Source organism: Rhinopithecus bieti, unplaced genomic scaffold, assembly GCF_001698545.2.
Source record: "Rhinopithecus bieti isolate Rb0 unplaced genomic scaffold, ASM169854v2 scaffold_23898, whole genome shotgun sequence".
Classification (NCBI taxonomy): Eukaryota; Metazoa; Chordata; class Mammalia; order Primates; family Cercopithecidae; genus Rhinopithecus; species Rhinopithecus bieti.
In genome coordinates, this window is record NW_016811065.1 from 1147511 (window position 1) to 1162686 (window position 15176).

At 38.4% G+C, this 15176-nt stretch overlaps 1 protein-coding gene across 1 annotated transcript in view; it reads right to left on the minus strand.

Annotated features, from left to right (window-relative positions):
* The window catches only part of PAH (phenylalanine hydroxylase), a 73880-nt gene that overhangs the window by 48794 nt on the left and 9910 nt on the right, over positions 1 to 15176 (minus strand). The window contains exon 3 of the mRNA XM_017893446.1: positions 2128 to 2311. Within this exon, the coding sequence (XP_017748935.1) occupies positions 2128 to 2311 (184 nt within the window). The remainder of the gene's footprint in view (positions 1 to 2127; positions 2312 to 15176) is intronic.

Consider the following 15176-nt stretch of genomic DNA (forward strand, 5'->3'; position numbering starts at 1 on the left):
AAAAAAAAAAAAAAAAAAAAAACACCACAGAAATACAAGATGTCAATAGAAAAAACTGAGGTAGGGATGAAAGACCTGGGAACTCTCTGTACTTTCTGTGTAATTTTTCTGTAAGCCTAATATTGCTCTTCTAAAAAGCCTATTAAGGCCAGGCGCAGAGGCTCACGCTTGTAATCCCAACACTTTGGGAGGCTGAGGCGGATAGATCACCTGAGGTCAAGAGTTCGAGACCAGCTTGACAAACATGGTGACAACCCGTCTGTACAGAAAATACAAAAATTAGCTGGACGTGGTGGCGCATGCCTATAATCCCAGCTACTCAAGAGGTTGAGGCAGGAGAATCGCTTGAACCTGGGAGGCGGAGGTTGTGGTGAGCCAAGATCGCACCATTGCACTCCAGCCTGGGCAACAAGAGTGACACTCTGTCTAAAAAAAATAAAATAAAAATAAAAAATAAAATAAAACGTCTATTAAAAAATGGTTCACTTGAATATACTTGAGACCCTAAAAAGCAGTCACTTTGCTCCTTTGTATTGCTTTCAGGCTAATCATAATCATAATAACAACCATATGGTATCATTTGTCCAGCCCTACAGTGCACCAGGCACTGTTCTAAGCACTGCTTATGTATGACTTCATTTAATCCTCACAAAAGCCCTATGAAAAATTGAGGTCAGGACAGTTAAAGCAATTTGTCAGGGGTATCAAACTTAATAGGTGGAAGAAGTAGGACTTGAACCACAGGCTATTCAACTTCAAGCCCACACTTATAATTGCTACACTCCATCACCCTTCCCCGCCCCCACCCCCCAGCCCCGAGAGATTGGGTAGCATTTCAGTATGTAAATAATGGGACAATGCAAGTTTTGACAACTCCTTTATTAGTCATTCACTTGGAAATATATGCAGAGCACCTGTGTACCAAGCAGTGTGCTAAACTCTGAGGATACAAATATAGGTAAGAGAGTGTACCTGCCCACAAGGAGCTTGTATGAGTAGAAGAGACAGATAAGAAGATGGAAAATGACAATGAAAGCCCTAGTAACAAGAAGCCAGGTAGCTCCAGCTCTGGAATTGGCATGTTATGAGCTGGAGCTATATGGGGAGATCCCTCTGGTTGGAATGGAGAGATGCAAAAATCCATTCAACCATCTTGAGTTGATTTTTGTGTATGGTAAAAGGCAGTGGTCCAGTTTCAATCTTCTGCATATGGCTTTCGAGTTATCCCAGCAGCATGTATTGACTAGGAACTTCTTTCCCCATTGCTTATTTTCATGGGTTTTGTTGAAAACTAGATACTACTTATTGGGTATTACGCTGATTACGTGGGTCACAAAATTATCTGTACACCAAATTCCCATGACACACAATTCACCCATGTAAAAAGCCTGTACATATAACCCTGAATTTAAAATAAAAGTCAAAAGAAAAAAGAGAAAATAAAATAAATACAAATTAAAAGCTTATAAAGTAAAAAAGAAAAAAAACAAGAGAGAGAGAGAAAAGAAAAGAGAAAAGAAATAGCTATCTCTTTTTTCTTTCTTTTTTTTTTTTTTTTTTGAGATGGAGTCTCGCTCTGTGGCCCAGGCTGGAGTGCAGTGGCCAGATCTCAGCTCACTGCAAGCTCCGCCTCCCGGGTTTACACCATTCTCCTGCTTCAGCCTCCCGAGTAGCTGGGACTACAGGCGCCCGCTACCTCACCCAGCTAGTTTTTTGTATTTTTTTTAGTAGAGATGGGGTTTCACCGTGTTAGCCAGGCTGGTCTCGATCTCCTGACTCCGTGATCCGCCCGTCTCGGCCTCCCAAAGTGCTGGGATTACAGGCTTGAGCCACCGCGCCCGGCCAAGAAATAGCTATCTTTAGGAAGGGGGAAAAGAACTAAAATTCATTATATGTCTAAAATATACCACGCACTTGCCTAGGTCCCCAACCTATATCTGCTCAGTCCCCCAAACAGTCTTCCAAGGCATTATTTCCAATACATATATATTATTTTGCTTCCGCAAAATAACATCAATATATATTAAATATACATATATTTAAATATGCTGTTAAATATATATATTGCTGTTATTTTATGAAGACAGTGTGGAGTTACTTATGTTGCAAAATTCCTCTAATTCTTACCTGTGTCTTTCTTCTTATCTCGTGAAAGCTCATGGACAGTGGCCCCAATGTCGTGCCTCAAGATCTTGATGATGTTTGTCAGAGCAGGCAGGCTACGTTTATCCAAATGAGTGAAAAATTCGTACTCATCTTTCTTTAAACGAGAAGGTCTAGATTCAATGTGGGTCAGGTTTATATCATTCTCCTAGAAGAGAGAATGGGGAGGGTGAGGAGACAGTCACTGGAACTAACACAGGTCAAAGATGCAGAACCAGTACAATAAAACCTAACACAACAAAATGGAGAGTTCACAAATACAATTGTTTTTATAAGAGTAGAAAAGAGTCCTTAAATTTGCAAAAGTTGTTTACTTTTTCTTCTTTAAAACCAAGTACTAAGTGTCAGGAGGTGGGGCAGTTAGTTCACATGTTACAATTTAATCACATGAAAATCTGCTAAAGGCCTAGAGTTGCCACTGTAAGATTTTGATTTGGTTAAAATATTTAAGACAGTGGTTGCCAAAAATATTTACATAGGAAACCTCCCCACTTCCCAAATGAAATTCTATGGAATTACAATAAATAAATAAGATAGAAGCAACATTGTTCTGCTTGAATAGGGGGGTCAGACTTACTTGATTTATATCTAACATCTAAATTTATTGCTTGTGAGACAATGTACTTTTATGTTTCTAATCCTCAGTTTTTCCATCTGTAACTTGCTGGTCTTAATTATACCTGCTTTATAAGTTCATTGGGAATGTTGATGATATGATACATATGCATCACTTGGCACATAGTAAAAATTATCTCATATAATTACCACTAATATATTTATATAGGCCAGGTGCGGTGACTCATGCCTGTAATCCCAGCACTTTAGGGGGGCCGAGGCAGGTGGATTGCCTGAGGTCAGGAGTTCAAGACCAATCTGGCCAACATGGTGAAACCCCATCTCTACTAAAAACACAAAAGAATTAGCCATGCATGGTGGTGTGTGCCTATAATCCCAATCCAGCTACTTGGGAGGCTGAGACAGGGGAATTACTTGAACCAGAGAGGTGGAGGTTGCAGTGAGCCAAGATCGTGCCACTGCACTCCAACCTGGGCGACAAAGCGAGACTCTGTCTCAAAAATAAATAAATAAAATAATATGTGTGTGTATATATATATATAATTACTTTCCATTCAAGCTATTCAATAAATATATATATTTGTGGCACCCAACAGTGGCCAATGATCCTTCTAGCAGCTTGGAATCCATCAGTGAACAAAATAAAGATGCTTTCCTTTATAAAGCTTACATTGAAGTTGAGGGGACACAACACGCAGAAACTCATTTGTGCATGTTGTAATGAGAAGGGCTAAGGCAACAATGCAAGGCAGAGCAGGGGGAAGCAAATGGGCATTCCTGAGGCAGGGTGACGGCAGATTGCAGGAATAAATAGGGCAGGCACATGGGGCCTCATTGGGATGGCACGATTTATGTACAGTCCTAAAGGAGTTGAGGGAGGTGAAGGCTGGAAGATGGCAGCGTGCCTGGCCTGTTGAAGAGACAGCCACAAGGTGGGTTGACGAGAGTGGAGGAGGTCAAGGGGAAAATAACAGGAGACAGTGTCAGAATAATCACAGGGCATTGCAGGCCATTTTAAGGACTATGGTTTTGATTCTGAAAGAAATAGGGGTCTTTGCAAGATTTTGAGCAGAGGAATAATATGATCTCATAGGCTTAAAAGGATCAGTCTAATTTCTATGTTGAGAACAAACTTTAAGGGACAAGATAGACTAAGCAAGGCCTGTCAAGAGGCTGTTGCTGAAATGCAGACAAGACGTGAATGTGGCTATGTCCACGTTGGTGGGAGTGGAAGCGGTAAGAAGACAGTACATTCAGGACATCTTCTATAATCTCCTCAAAAGGATCAAAATTATCCAAGGATATGAGAAGAGTTTGTGGGTAAGAAAATGGAAAAAAGTTCATCATATTCCATGTCACCCTCAGATTTGACTATTACACTGATCACTATGTGGCTAAATAAAGAGAATTTCAGGAATCCAATGGGAAGAAAAGAGCACATCATATCTCCCTGAGGAATATCATCTTTAAATCAAATATTATGGGCCAAGCTAGATACTCGGACAATGCAAGGATGAATAAGACATTTCCCGCTTTTACATTAGCCATTCCTACCCTAATCAGATCATTTTTAATGGCTGCCTGATGATCCGCTGCATAGATGCAGTCATAAATTCTTTAACCAATACCTAGTGATGGATATATGTGCTGCTTCTTATTTTTCTGCCACTAGAAATAATGGACAACATTATACATAAATTTTTGCCTACTTGTCTGATTTCTCAGAATAAATGCATAGGGGTCAAATTGTTTATTCAGAAACTATCCTTTAAAGATTCTTTATATATTGTCCCATTGCCTTCCAGAAAAGACTATACTCATCTCTTCTATCTTTCCACTACAAGAGCCATGTTTCTCACCTGTACTACTTTAAGGATTTTCAATATTCTTGACTTGACAGATGAAAACAGCAAATAACTCATTGCTCAATTTTTTTATTTAATTGCTGATGACACTAAACATTTTTCCTAGGTTTAGTAGCCATTTGCATTTTTTATGAATTATTGGTTTATACCATTTTCTTATCATAGAGATTTTTTACTGATTTGTAATAATTGTTTTTATATTTTCATATTAACTGTCATTATGTGTGTGTCATGGTGTGTGTATATATATATATATATCATATATATTATATGATATAAGTATTAGTGTAATATATATATATAATTCAAACTGACTATTTATTCTTGACTATTCTTAAACACCTCAGTGAAAAAACAATTTTAAAATGCTCTCAAAAGTGTTGGAACATCACTAGTATAAATAGTCTTAGAGTTTTATGGAATGTAGCTGTGATGTATTATCAGAAAAAGGCAATAACTTCTTCCTCAAAGGCAATAACTGCCTGCGTATCAGAGTTTGCTTGATGTCTCAAACGCTCCCTAATTGTAGAACCAAATTCCTTGGACTCTTCTGGATTACTATGGCATCTGCTGAGTGCTAGATGCAAAATCACCAGACATAAATAAGAAGCACAAGGTGGGTTGTATAATTTGTCCAAATGCATCCCCTAAAAAAAATTAGGCTGGATGACTCAAGAGTTTTATTTATATCTGTCTTGTCCCTTTCTGAGAATGGGCTGTGGGGGACTGGAGCTCATTTGTAATTATGCCACAGTTTTCTTGCAAAACCTGGACTCTTTTCACTGGTTCTGAAGCAGAAATGAACTAAAAAATGAATGTTGGTCAGCAGCAACACTTGGCAAAATCTACTAAAATGCACTGAACCCCCAACACAAAGATGTCAACTTGCAGTCAGTGTTTTCCTGCTGGAAGCACTTGCTAAGTATGGAAACACCGCACTCCCACATTCGTGCGAAGAGCTGGGAAACTGCTTTCATTAAATGCCACAAAAATGTGAAAATAATGATTATTTATGACAGCTTCTCAATTTCAATGCCTTTAGATGGTGATATTTTAGCTCTTATGGTTATTACAAAAAAAAGACATTTATTTTAGTTGGTCCTCTAATATAAATGCCTAGCAAATTATCTGCTACTTAGTCAGAAAGTGTGTGATTTCCTTGGTAATGCTATTTATTATAGACAAAAACAAGGAGTATCGTATACACTTTATTAAAACAAACATATAATAGGGGTTACTCCAATATTTAAATGGACAGAAAGTATCTGAAAATATAACTTAAATAACTCTAAAATTTCAAAACATTAAAATTCACTGAACTTGTGGTTGAATAGGTTTATCTATTGCCTGAATCGTTAATGGTATAAGGTTCAAAAGAACGGTAGTGATGCCTTTTCATACTTAAGTATCACTTTATAGTATAGAATTCTTTTCTGTGACCATCCCAACAATCCTTTGAAAAGGTTAAGGGAGACATAAAAAGATAAAATCAGAGATGAAGGTGCTTTGCCGTAAGCAGCTAGAGAGCAAGGCCCATTTTTTTCCCTAATCTCAGAGTCATTAGTTTTTTAACCATACTGTCTTTCCTGCCAGGCATACACACAGTGAGCACTCCACTAAAATATTGAGTTTTATTATTATTACTACCATTATGTCAAACACAAATAATTAAAACCTCTGGATGTAGTAAATACAATAAGTAACCTCAAACAGGCTCATGGTGCAGTCATTATTTATGGCTTCAACTGCAGGCAACACACCCTTGAGGACTGTGGCTAGGAAACCCACAGAGGGGCCCCCATTAGGGAGAGAGAGAATAGTGGGGAGGTAACGCCAGAGAGACAGCGGCAGGTCTGAAGCTTTCTCTGGCAAACAGAGATTACTTGTTAAACAAAGCAAAGAGCAATGTCATCCTTCCTGGCTCAGGAAGAAAGAGAATGGGTAGGTTCCACCTACTATTTACCTAAGATGAAACTTCAAAAGAAAACATAACCAATTCCTGCCTTATGCAGAGCTGAGAGCACAGCAAATCCAAGAACCAAGAATGGACACACCTCTGGCATGCTTATTTGTGGGAGAGTTTGGGAAGGAAGGGGAGCAGGGAAGAAGTTCTGGGAAGCAGACCATAGGATATAGTGCTTTTCACTCATACCCCACCCCTGGAAGCATCCACTTTCGCAGAGAAGCTTCTAGCTTTGAGGATAACAATAAAACAATTTATGCTTCATGACTCAGTTTTTCTAGTGTTAGAGATTTAACTTATGGGAAAATTCACATAGCAGTTCACCAAAACTTCTAAGCTAACTAAACTCCCTTAATAGAGGAATGATGAAGTGGACTGTGGTATAATCACACAATGGAAGATTAGGCAATCATTAAAAAGTGAGTAACAGAAACAACAACATGTATTAAAAAACGTGTCAGTAAGCACTTCAAGACATGACTGCGGTGGCGGTCTCCAGATGAAGGGCTTAGGGGTGATTTTGTTTCCTTCTTTCTCTTTTTTTAAAATCATAGTTCAACTTTCCTAGAAACATTTATTGCTTTTTTTTTTTTTTTTTTTTTTTTTTGAGATGGAGTCTCGCTCTGTTGCCCAGGCTGGAATGCAGTGGCACGATCTCGGCCCACTGCAAACTCCGTCTCCCAGGTTCGTGCTATTCTCCTGCCTCAGGCTCCTGAGTAAGTGAGACTACAGGTGCTTGCCACCACGCCTGGCTAATTTTTTGTATTTTTTAGTAGGAAAGAGGTTTCACCATTTTAACCAGGATGATCTCGATCTCCTGACCTCGTGATCCACCTGCCTTGACCTCCCAAAGTGCTGGCATTACAGGCGTGAGCCACCGTGCCCAGCTACATTTATTACTTTTATAATGAAAACTTAACTTTATTTGTTAAATGGTTATAATGATAACCATTGGGGTAAATACTTACGATAGATATAGGTATGTGATTATTAAAAAATGTTTAAAAAATTATGCCCAGGCTAACAAATGGGGGGGTGGGGCATGGGAGTTATGATGAGATTATATGTAACTGCTACTTACTTGGCAGAAGTCTTATATGAGTGAAGTTTCTGGTTAATTACACACTGAACATAGAGCTGAATTGTTTAAATCATTTCTTTCCCATTGGAATCAATTTGTTAATAAACAACCCTCCGGTTTGACATGTAATTTCCTTATTGGCGTTTTTCTAATTTACTAGTATGGATCATTAGAAACCAATAATTTTGATTGCTAACAGAGCCTCGAAAGTTAATTTACAAGCCTGATTAGGATCATACTTTTAACAAATTAATTTTTACTTTTCAACAAGAGGTCTGTGTAGGTTTACAAATTGACCCATATACACTCACCACATCTTTGCTGAGGGATAAAGAAAGCACTCTTGATACTACTCCAAGTGGACATCTAGGGGAAGGCAATAAAGGCTTGAACTTTTCAAAAACAATTTCATGATTTGTCTAATATTTAATTTATGCATAAAAGATGGCAGCATAAAACTTTGCTTAATCAGGATTCAAGCAGAAGATACAGGCAAGGTGAAATGAATCACCAGAAACGCCTTTCTCCTCCTGTCGTTTAACAAAATCTTTCTAAAGGGGGATTGGTCACAAGTAAATAAAACTATAGAAACAGAGTTCATAATGGTGAAAAGTTGGCTTGTCTTTCTGGATCTTCTTTTGACCACAAACTGGGCACCCCGTCTCCTCCTCCTCCTCCTCTGTTTTACTCATTGAAAAGAGAGAACAGTATCTTGCAAGTGTGTGGGCTATCTATCTGATTTCAAATTTTGGTTCTGCTACTCACTACGTTTGGATATATTAATTGGCCATTCTGAAGTTGGTATTCTGTGTTTAAAATAAAGATGATAATATTACCTGGCAGCTTAATGAGAGTTTAAAAAAGCAAAAGCACCTAACAATTTTTGTCTGCACCTAACAATTTTTGTCTTCATTAATAGATATTCAGTAGGTATTCCTTACACTCTGTCTCCTCAACTTGGTATAGATGTGCATTTCTCTGAAAGATGGAGCACATTACATTTTATGTGTCATTTTATCCTTCAATATTTGTTTTACTCTAAATTTTTCCCAGCTCTTTTTTTTATTTTTATTTCTTTTGAGAGCACACTTCGAAAAGAAGGAAGGCCTAGGCATCTTTTGAGATGAGAATAGACTGGCAAGGGAGAGCTTCTTGGACCACTATGTGCTACGTGCTGTTGTCTTGGAGTAAACCTAAGTGAAGTTATGTCCTGGCCTGTTTCAGAGGTTGCTGGGGACAATATCAAAGAAATTTACAAAAAAATGTCCTAAATCACCGGTCTTAGGTAAATAGACAGGAATGTTCAATAATTCATTCAGTTAAGCACCCTTTCTGTGTTAACCACTGTTCTAGGTGCTGGGGTGTAACAGTGGGAAAAGCAGAAAAAAAAATCTCAGCCCTTGTGAAGCTTTACGTTCTCGAAGGAGGAGACAAATGGTAGCTATGGTAAATAAGTAAAATATATAGTCTTCAGATGGTGGTCAGCATCATGTAGAAAGATGAAGCAGGAAAGAGAGACTGGCTACACCATTGTTCATGGAGGTGCTATTTTTAAACAATACAGCGATGAAGTCATAAAAAAATAAACAGGTAACGTTTAAGCATGAACCTGAAATCAGTGAGGGAGAAAAACGTGAGGGAACAGCCAGTGCAAGGGTCCTGGAGTAAGAGAATGCACAATGTGAGGACAGACCAACAAGGAGGCCGGTGTGACTAGGGCAGAGTGAGCAGGAAGTGGGGGTGTGAAGACACCAGGCAGAGAAGTTACTAGGAATAGATTATGGAAGGCCATTTTGGCCATTATAAGAAGCTATGCAAGGTGATTAGGCAGAAGAGAGATACCATTTGATTCATGTTTTAAAAGACGCATTCTGGCAGCTGTTTTAAGACTAGACTGTAGTGGGACAAGACAGGAACTGTCTGGGGCAACAACAATATTTGGAGTGAGATATGGTAGTTGCAAAAGTTGGAGAAGTCACAAGGAGATACTGATGGAAATTCTTACATGTTTCACTGATTTCCTCTTCTAGGAGGGCCAACAATGCCCCAGTTGACCAACAATATGAAAATTAAACCCATTGGCATTTATAGAAAACTAGAAATATTCAAGAAAGTATGAGCAGCACAATTCAATTCTATAGGGAGCTCAAGATTATTCCGCACTCTAGTCTGGAGGAGGAGATCTTAGAGAGATTCAAGCTGGACCTTCCATGAGATTCTCACCCCAAAGACCATCTTTTGGGATCTCATTCCTGCTTCCTCTTGTCATGTCTCTTGTGTGATTCTTTGGACATTTTTTTTCTTTCAGCCACCTCCCTCTTTATGAGATTATTTCTTCCTCCACTCTCCCTTCCAGGTAGTTTGGGCTGCCTAACTCAGAGAAGACTCCTTGCAGGAGGGAGCCAGGGTTGCGGCCAGTCTGAGGACAGACCTTTTGGAAGCAAAGGGCTGTCTACTGTAAAAATGGAGGGTAAATTCTGAAGCAGTTTTTGGCTCTAAGTGTCTAGTTCCTGGAAGCTTGTCTAGTCTGAGCATCGGTGTCTTCATCAATTGAATGATGCTGTCTTTGAACCTACCTATATATGCCAGAGATGGCCTTGGAGCTCAGAGCTCTGTATATCTGCTTGTTTGCTTGTTCCCTTCCCCAGAGAATACATGGTAAGGTGAACAGTGTACTTCCCCCAGAAGCCTGCTTCTCATTTTTTATCCCATTACTAAGCCACTTAGAGTAAAGACTCTCAGGAGACTATTTTCCTAAAAGGCATGGACATGAGCTAGTAGAGGCTAAAAATATAGAGCGCTACAGAAAATGTTTAAACCAATGCATAAATAATTGAAAGTTAGAACAATCTACTGAGGTCAGTGGGATGTTTGTAGGTTAGCAGGTAAGGGTTTTAGTATACTCCTAATCATTTGGCCCCAATTCACTGGAACTTCTACTTCTTATCTTAATTTTTAGAATGAGGAAACCTAGCCGCTAAAAAGTTAAATAATTTTCCTGAGGTCATCAAGCTCACAGGTTATGCAACTGGGTTCTGAATCCAAACAGTTTGACTCTAGATGGTATATTCTTAACCCCATGCCAGGTTAACCCCAAACCTAGGTTATTGCTGATAGTTTGGAGTTCATAACTGTAAAACAGCATAAGTTTAGTGGAACACTGGTGCCTGGAAGATATTCACAGATCTTCCCTAAACAAGATCCCATGGTAAATACATATAGGAAATGCTGAGTGAGATTACACTAAACAGGTTTCCTCTCTGCAGAACTTCTCAGAATCTTTAATAAGTTCATGTGTACTATGGCTCTCTAAAACCTAGATGTGGAATTTTTCAGATATAATGACCCTTGGAATTCTTTTCTGATAAAACATCTACTATCATACGAATTTTGGCAAAAAAATGTTTAGGAAACACTGCTCTAAAGTATAGTCTAGATTATTTTATTTGTTTTGCCACTTATTTCCTTTAATTTCATTTTATAGGGTCCAGAAATGTGTTGTAAACTCCACAGCTTAAAGGTCTTGTCCGTATTTTCATATATGACTCACTTCTCCACCTCATTCACAAAGATTTTGGGAGAGATGTAAATACACAAGCACACTATGTGCACCACAATCCCCCGCTCTGCCAAGTTATTTTTCTTCTGGCAAATGGCTCCATCCCAGCTATTATTGGCCATTGCCACTTTTCTGTAAGTGTTCACGAACAATACAAGTCATTCATTCTAGATTTTCATTAAAAAAAAAAAAAAAACTTTAAAATCAAGGTTTTCTACTCTCCCTAGTCTTCCAACATCTTTCTCATCTTCATGCTTTCTCAAAGATTCCTGACGGGGTTCATAGATCACACATGGAAGGGGTAAAGGAATAAAAGCTGTGTGAGCATCTTCTGTGGCCTCAGAGTCACACCAGGCATAGCAAGACCAAGAAGTTAATCACTGGCAGATCTGGGATTTAGATGCCCAATATCAAGCCTATATTCCTCCTACACTTTATATCATAACATGGGGCCACTATAATGTTTGGTACCAAAGATATGAATTCATCTACGGGCAAATAGTGATCTCTTGATTCCTCATAAAACCTTGGCCCCAGATAGTTCCCTGATTCACCCCTTCGTAAGTAACAGACAGGTGATGGAGTGAAGTCACTAGTCCAAGGACAGAGTTCCAAGATCTACCAGCCATGCTTCTCTTGGCTCTCAATATTTTGTTTCCACATTTGCAGTTTAAAGATAATTCTCTTTACAATGAAAAGAGATGCAAAATAACTGCTGTGTCATTCTGCTTTCTCATAGCAATTGGTTTTTCTCTGATTAAAAATATATATAAGCCCGGAGGTTTTAGCATAATAGACCTAGGTCAATTTCTGAAGTCCTACCACCTTCTCTACCTTAGACAACCTACTGAGTCTCTGAGGTTTAGTTTCCTCCTCTCTAAAATGGGTGTGGCATCTCTGACTCCCCATAGCACTGTGATGAGTATTAAATATGACTTAATTCATGTGAAGTGATAACACAGTCTCTCATGTACAGCAAGAACCCCTTCCCGGGCAATAGCTTAGAACAATGGTTCTCATGCCCGACTGGGCATCAGAGTCACCAGTGGAGTTGAAAAAAAAATTCACAAACAAACAAAAATCTAAAACCATGAAAAAATGACTGAAAATGTTGATTATATCAGAATTTTAAATTTCAATATGACAAATTATACCATAAACCCAAGTAAAATGAGAAAGACTGGGAGAAAATCTTTGTAACACACGTTAACAGTATTCAGAGCATATAAAATGTCAAAAAGTCAGTAAGAAAAAGGCACATTTGCCAAAAAACAACCATGTGTAGACAAATCACAATTTACAAAAGACAAATTATAAATGTTATGAAATATGACCTACATCTCACTGATAATCAGAAAAATGAAAATTAAATAAATAAATTACCGCATTTCACTCATTATATTGTCCAAGATTAAAGGCAATAATAAGCATATATTCTTAAATCTATAGAGAAATCAGTATTCTCATGCCGAACCAGTGGGAGTATAAATTCTTACAGGACATTTGGAGAAGAACTTCGTAGGTCTGATTAAAACTAAAGATGTCCATATCCTAGGACCAGATTCCACTTATAGGTATCTACTCAAAATAAATGTTTGCATATTACTTACCAAAAAAATTGAACAAAATACTGCAGAATTGTCTGTGACTACAGAAAACACTATGGATGCCAAAAATAGAGGGATGATAAATAAAATGATACACAGATATTAAGAACTATACTTCAGAAGTTAAAAGTTATGAACCTGATCTATATGTATCAACATGTATACATTTTTAAATGCTGCATTCACAAAATATATATATAGTAATTCTTACTTAACAATTAATAAACATTCTGAGGGTTTTACATGCATTGAGTGATTTAATCTTTAGAACTACCCTATGAAGCAGACACAATTACTATTTGCATTTTACAGATGAGGAACTGAAGCACAGAGAAGACAAGTGACCCTCTCTAAGCCACAGCCCTACATCCATGGAGTCCATCCTCTTGGCCACTCCATTGTGCCCACTGAAAGAGGTTGCAGACCAATGTGCACAGTATGACATTTGTCAATATCAACATACTTTTCCAAAGGCCTGGAAGGAAATACGCTAAACTCATAATGATGCTGTCTTGGCTAGAAAGTTTGTAGAATGAACAGGGTAGAGGAGAGATCAGAAAAGACTGTAGCTTTATCTTCTATTTTTTTTTTCTTAAGAAACAATATGTTAATTTGTAATTTTTGAAACTGCAATTATACAGGAAAAATTGAAAGTGATATGTCAAAATGTTAACAGCGGTTGATAATAGATGGAAGGAATATTAGTAGTTAACTGTCTTGCATTTAAATGCATTTTTCAATATGAAAGAAAAAATACCCAGAGACAGACACTCTTGCCCCCTTCCCCCAAGAATGGGAGACTGGGGCCAGGATATTTGCATTTTTTGAGAAACTCCAGAGTGATTCAGATATTCAGGGATATCTGTATTTGGCAGAGGTGTGGGGTGTAATAGAAAGATCATGGGTTTTGGAATCTGAGATTCAGAGTTCAATGCCATTTCCACTGCACATTAGCTGTGTGATCTTGAGCAAATTACTCAGTCATTCTGAACCTCAGTTCCCTCATCCATAAAGCGAGAGTACTACCTTCACTTAGTTTAATGCAGATTAAATCAAGAGTCATATGTGCTCAGCTCATTGCATAACATGGTTCCACAAATACTAGAATTTGATTCTCTTAATGCAGCATCTTTTTTTTGGCGGGGGGACAGGGGGACAGAGTTTCACTCTGTTGCCCAGGCTGGAGTGCAGTGGGATGGTCTCAGCTAACTGCAACCTCTGTCTCCCCGGTTCAAGCAATTCTCATGCCTCAGCCACCTGAGTAGCTGGGATTACAGGAATGCGCCATCATGCCCAGATAATTTTTGTACTTTTAGTGGTGACAGGGATTCGCCATTTTGGCCAGGCTGGTTTGAATTTCTGGCCTCAAGTGATCTGCCTGCCTCGGCCTCCCAAAGTGCTGGGATTACAGGTTTGAGCCACCATGCCCAGCGTTAACTCAGCACTTTGAGTGATTGTAACATTTTGCCAGGCTGTTACTAAGGTGAGAAGTATACTGGCCTATACAATGTCTACAGCAACTTCTGAAGTATGCTTGGAAAAAAAAATCAATACTCACTAGCAACCCTTCTTCAGTCACCCACTATAGTGACCTCTGTTTCCTCTTCTGTAAAATGGGTGTAATAACATCACTTACTGACGTGTGTAGTTGAGATTCTGGATAACGCTTCAGAGAGTTCACCCAAAGTTCACACACATTCATGTGCCCCCTTCCTGGCCCTCCCTACACAACCACCACCACCACCACACACACACACACACACACACACACATGTCTTGATTGCATTCCATCCAGTTCTGGTAATTTAGTTACTTGTTGTTTGTTTATTAGGTTGAAAACATTCTGTTCATTTACTATTATTTGATCCATTAACTTTGACTTAGGCCTAAGGGGCCACCTCTCAAGGAGAAAATGCTGATTATCTAATACAAAAGCTAAAAAGTTAGGTGCATTTTACAGATCTATTCTTTCTCATGGACAGTTTGTTGCTCAGGAAATGCTGTCCCTCTTCTCTACACTCATTGCTTGCTCTCACTCAGACATAAATTCTCCTCCCCCAGGTTTAATTTTTTAAGGCAATTTTTAAAGCATAATTTTGATTTATGAAAAAATAGAAATGATAGCACAGAGAGTTTCCACATAACCTGGACTCAGTCTCCCTCATTATGAACATCTTACATTAATGTGGAACACCGGTTACAATTAATGAACCAATATTGATGCACGTTGTAAACTAAAGACCATACTTTATTCAAATTTCTTTAGTTTATATCTAAAGTCCTTTGTCTGTTCTAGGATCTCATTCAAGATACCACGTTACATTTAGTCCTCATGTCTCTTTTTTTTTTTTTTTTTTTTTTT